The 3217-nt window shown below is 34.2% G+C and overlaps 1 protein-coding gene across 1 annotated transcript; it reads left to right on the forward strand.

Annotated features, from left to right (window-relative positions):
* Positions 1 to 2073: 2073 nt before the first annotated feature.
* LOC106470869 (alpha-(1,3)-fucosyltransferase C-like) lies at positions 2074 to 2967 on the forward strand. The gene has a single exon (XM_013931446.2). It carries the CDS (start codon positions 2113 to 2115, stop codon positions 2965 to 2967), a length of 855 nt encoding a protein of 284 aa, XP_013786900.1. The 5' UTR covers positions 2074 to 2112.
* The last annotated feature ends 250 nt before the right edge of the window (positions 2968 to 3217 follow it).

The following is a 3217-nucleotide window of genomic DNA, read 5'->3' on the forward strand; positions in this document are numbered from 1 at the left end:
AAATGTTTGATACAGCCCTCAAAACCCTGATAACAAGGTCTAAATGTCTGATACAGCCCATACCTGTTAACTCATCATCAATGACAAGTTTTTAAAATTTTCACGGATTTCACCACCTAACACATTTTTGACAATACAGGCACATGTTTAATCTCAGATAGTTTTACCCTAGTGTGAACACTAGGAATACAATATGTTCCAAAAATCAGTGTGAAGACATTTCAGTCTGAATTAAACACAACCCTTATTACGATTAACCTAAAACCTCGCTTTTCCCAATAGTATCATGCATTAAAATCGATAGTGTGAATATGGTAAGTTCACAGAAAACACTGTACAGCTATCTCTCGAATGAAAACAACTGTTCAAACAGATGGTGAACATTTATTACAATTCATGGGAATCCATATCACTTGAGTATCTGGATTTGGAAAACACTTGTCATCTGTCACTGATAAGTAGAACCTATATATATATGACACGGTTCGAGAGCTTGTTTCACTTTCATATAGAAATAAACTTATACACCACCTAGCTACTATTCCGAACATACTGCAATGTGTATTACATCACCTGAGCTTTCCTGGATAATTTGTTTAAAGAAAACAATAACAGAACAACTAAATAGTGCTTCTGTTTGTAGGTCATTTTCAAACAGTTTACTTGGAGAGATATGAAAACCCTGTGCTTTTTTCTTTCACCGATTCACAGAAATATGTGGTAAGTAAAGGCCTCAAGATCCCCTGTTTTAGCGAACGCCATCGTTTTATATTAAAGATGGAGAGAAGGGTGGTGTGTGTGTGTGTGTTTGACTTTCTAATTGAGGTTCTATATATATGTAATTAATGTTTACTCGTGAGGTTTAACATGTTGGACGTAAGACTACTACGTCATATATAGAAACCAAAATGTTGAAGCTTGACCTCAACCTCATTCGATATGTTTAACAACCCGTATCGTAGCACTTTTCGGTTCAAACTGTAATTTTGTTTTCTTTTTTTTTTTACGACGCACTCGATGTACATGTTACGTCTCCGTTTGTTAATTGATTTTCCGTAACTTCGTTCCGACGAAACTTTAGCGACACAAGTCCTTACTTAATAAAACTGGTTTATTCTTTCTGAATATAACTTTACGATACACTTAATTTCAACATTCGCGCTAAAACAAACGCTATAACGAACGTTAACTCCAACAATACTCTCTGACTGCAGATCAATTACTCACTACCTACACACATTGATCCCGTCATGTTGTGACCATCTTATATATATCAGATTACCTATATCTAGTAATCTCCCGACAATTCACGAAGGTTCGAGAGAAGTGGCGTGACACTAGTCACTTGACCTCGCTGACGCAACATATAGTTTGTTTCACAGCATTTTCAAAGAAAACTAGAGAATGAAATAGTTTCAAACTTCAGAGAACTTCGTACACATTATGTAACTTTTGGATATATAGTAGCTTATTTTTGTTTATGATATTTGTATGACCTTGCAGCGATAAAATTTCGAAAAAAAATATCATTGTGAAGTTTTGAGAAACGATTAAATAGGCTTGTCTTTATTGTATATTTTCATTATTAAGTGGACGTTGTAATAAGTACAATATGAATAAATTAACCTTTTAATTGATACATTTTACAATATATATATATGAGAATAAAATTAATGTTTCTCTAAACATATATCTTACAGGGTCATGAAAATACCTGCGTATTCCCGTCTGTTTGGTATCTTGAAGATTTTTTTATTTCTTTGTACGATTTTTGGTCTTGGAATGCTATGGATATTATTACATTGGCAGAAGTTGGATACAAAGCATGGAAACAATATACCTGAGTCAAAACATGTTTGTCCAGCGTCAACAGTGGACGTTTCGGTTCCAGGACAAACTCTGGTTGTCAAGGTTCCTTTAAATAATTCAACAACTTCACAGAGGACGAAGGTTATATTGCTTTGGACGAAATATTTTAACTCACTGTTTTCGAAAGATTATTATTTTTTCTTAACCCAAAACAAAACATTTAACAGATACAACTGTGAACATAAATGCTCTGTTACCAGCGACCGAAGGCAACTATTATCAGCTAATGCTGTACTCTTTCACATGGCAGACTTCAAGTTGAAAATGAAGTTTCCTCAACAAAGGAAACCAGACCAACGTTGGATTCTATATGGCCTAGAATCACCGAAACGCACTAAACTTCCTTGGGACAGAATAGAGGGGTTGTTCAACTGGACAATGACATATCGGGAAGATTCAGATATACCAGTAAGATATGGAGAAATATGTAGAGAGACGTCGTCGGCCAGTCAGAAGAATCACGACTATTTACAAGGGAAAAATAAAGATACTGTGTGGATTGTAAGTCATTGTTCCACACCAAGTAAGAGAGAAAAATATGTTGAAGAATTAAGAAGATTTATTTCTGTAGACATTTATGGCAGATGTGGAAATAATGTTTGTCTCCCTTCTCAGTCATCAAAGTGCTACGAAAAACTTTTCAAAGAATATAAGTTTTACTTGTCATTTGAAAACTCTATTTGTAAGGATTACGTGACAGAAAAGTTTTTTAATGCACTGAACTACGACATTGTACCAGTCGTATTCGGAGGAGCAGATTATAGAAGTTTGGCTCCTCCAGGGGCGTTCATTAATAGTTTGGATTATCCAGATCCAAGGAAACTTGCAGAGCACTTGAAGCTTGTTGGGTCTAACAGTACTTTATACAATGAACATTTTCAGTGGAAGGATAAATATAAAATTACCCTTCAAAGATGGATGTGTGATCTGTGTGAGAAACTACAAACAAATTCTACTGTTTCTATTAAGTTTAACTTATATCAATGGTTTGTTGAACAAGCAAATTGTAAAATTTGGGATTCTGATAACAACTTCAGAAATCCAGAACTCAGTAAAGAAGAGCTATTAATGAAGCTTGTGGAAACTACAACTCGGTGAAGAATCACCATTAAGGTAGTCAAACAATAATAAAGTTTTTTTTGTTAGTTCGCAAAGAGTTATTATCTCAATTACCATCACAGCTTTAACTGTATTTGTGTTACCATAAATATTAGGTCGTCAAGAAATTAATGCTTGCCTTTTTTTTAGATGAAAAAACCCGAACAACTTATATATTAAAACAAAACATTTATTAAATGAAATAATCTCCATTCTTAGCAATGATGCTTCTCCTTCTTAAAATCAGGTT

The sequence above is a fragment of the Limulus polyphemus genome, unplaced genomic scaffold, assembly GCF_000517525.1.
Source record: "Limulus polyphemus unplaced genomic scaffold, Limulus_polyphemus-2.1.2 Scaffold4259, whole genome shotgun sequence".
Classification (NCBI taxonomy): domain Eukaryota; kingdom Metazoa; phylum Arthropoda; class Merostomata; order Xiphosura; family Limulidae; genus Limulus; species Limulus polyphemus.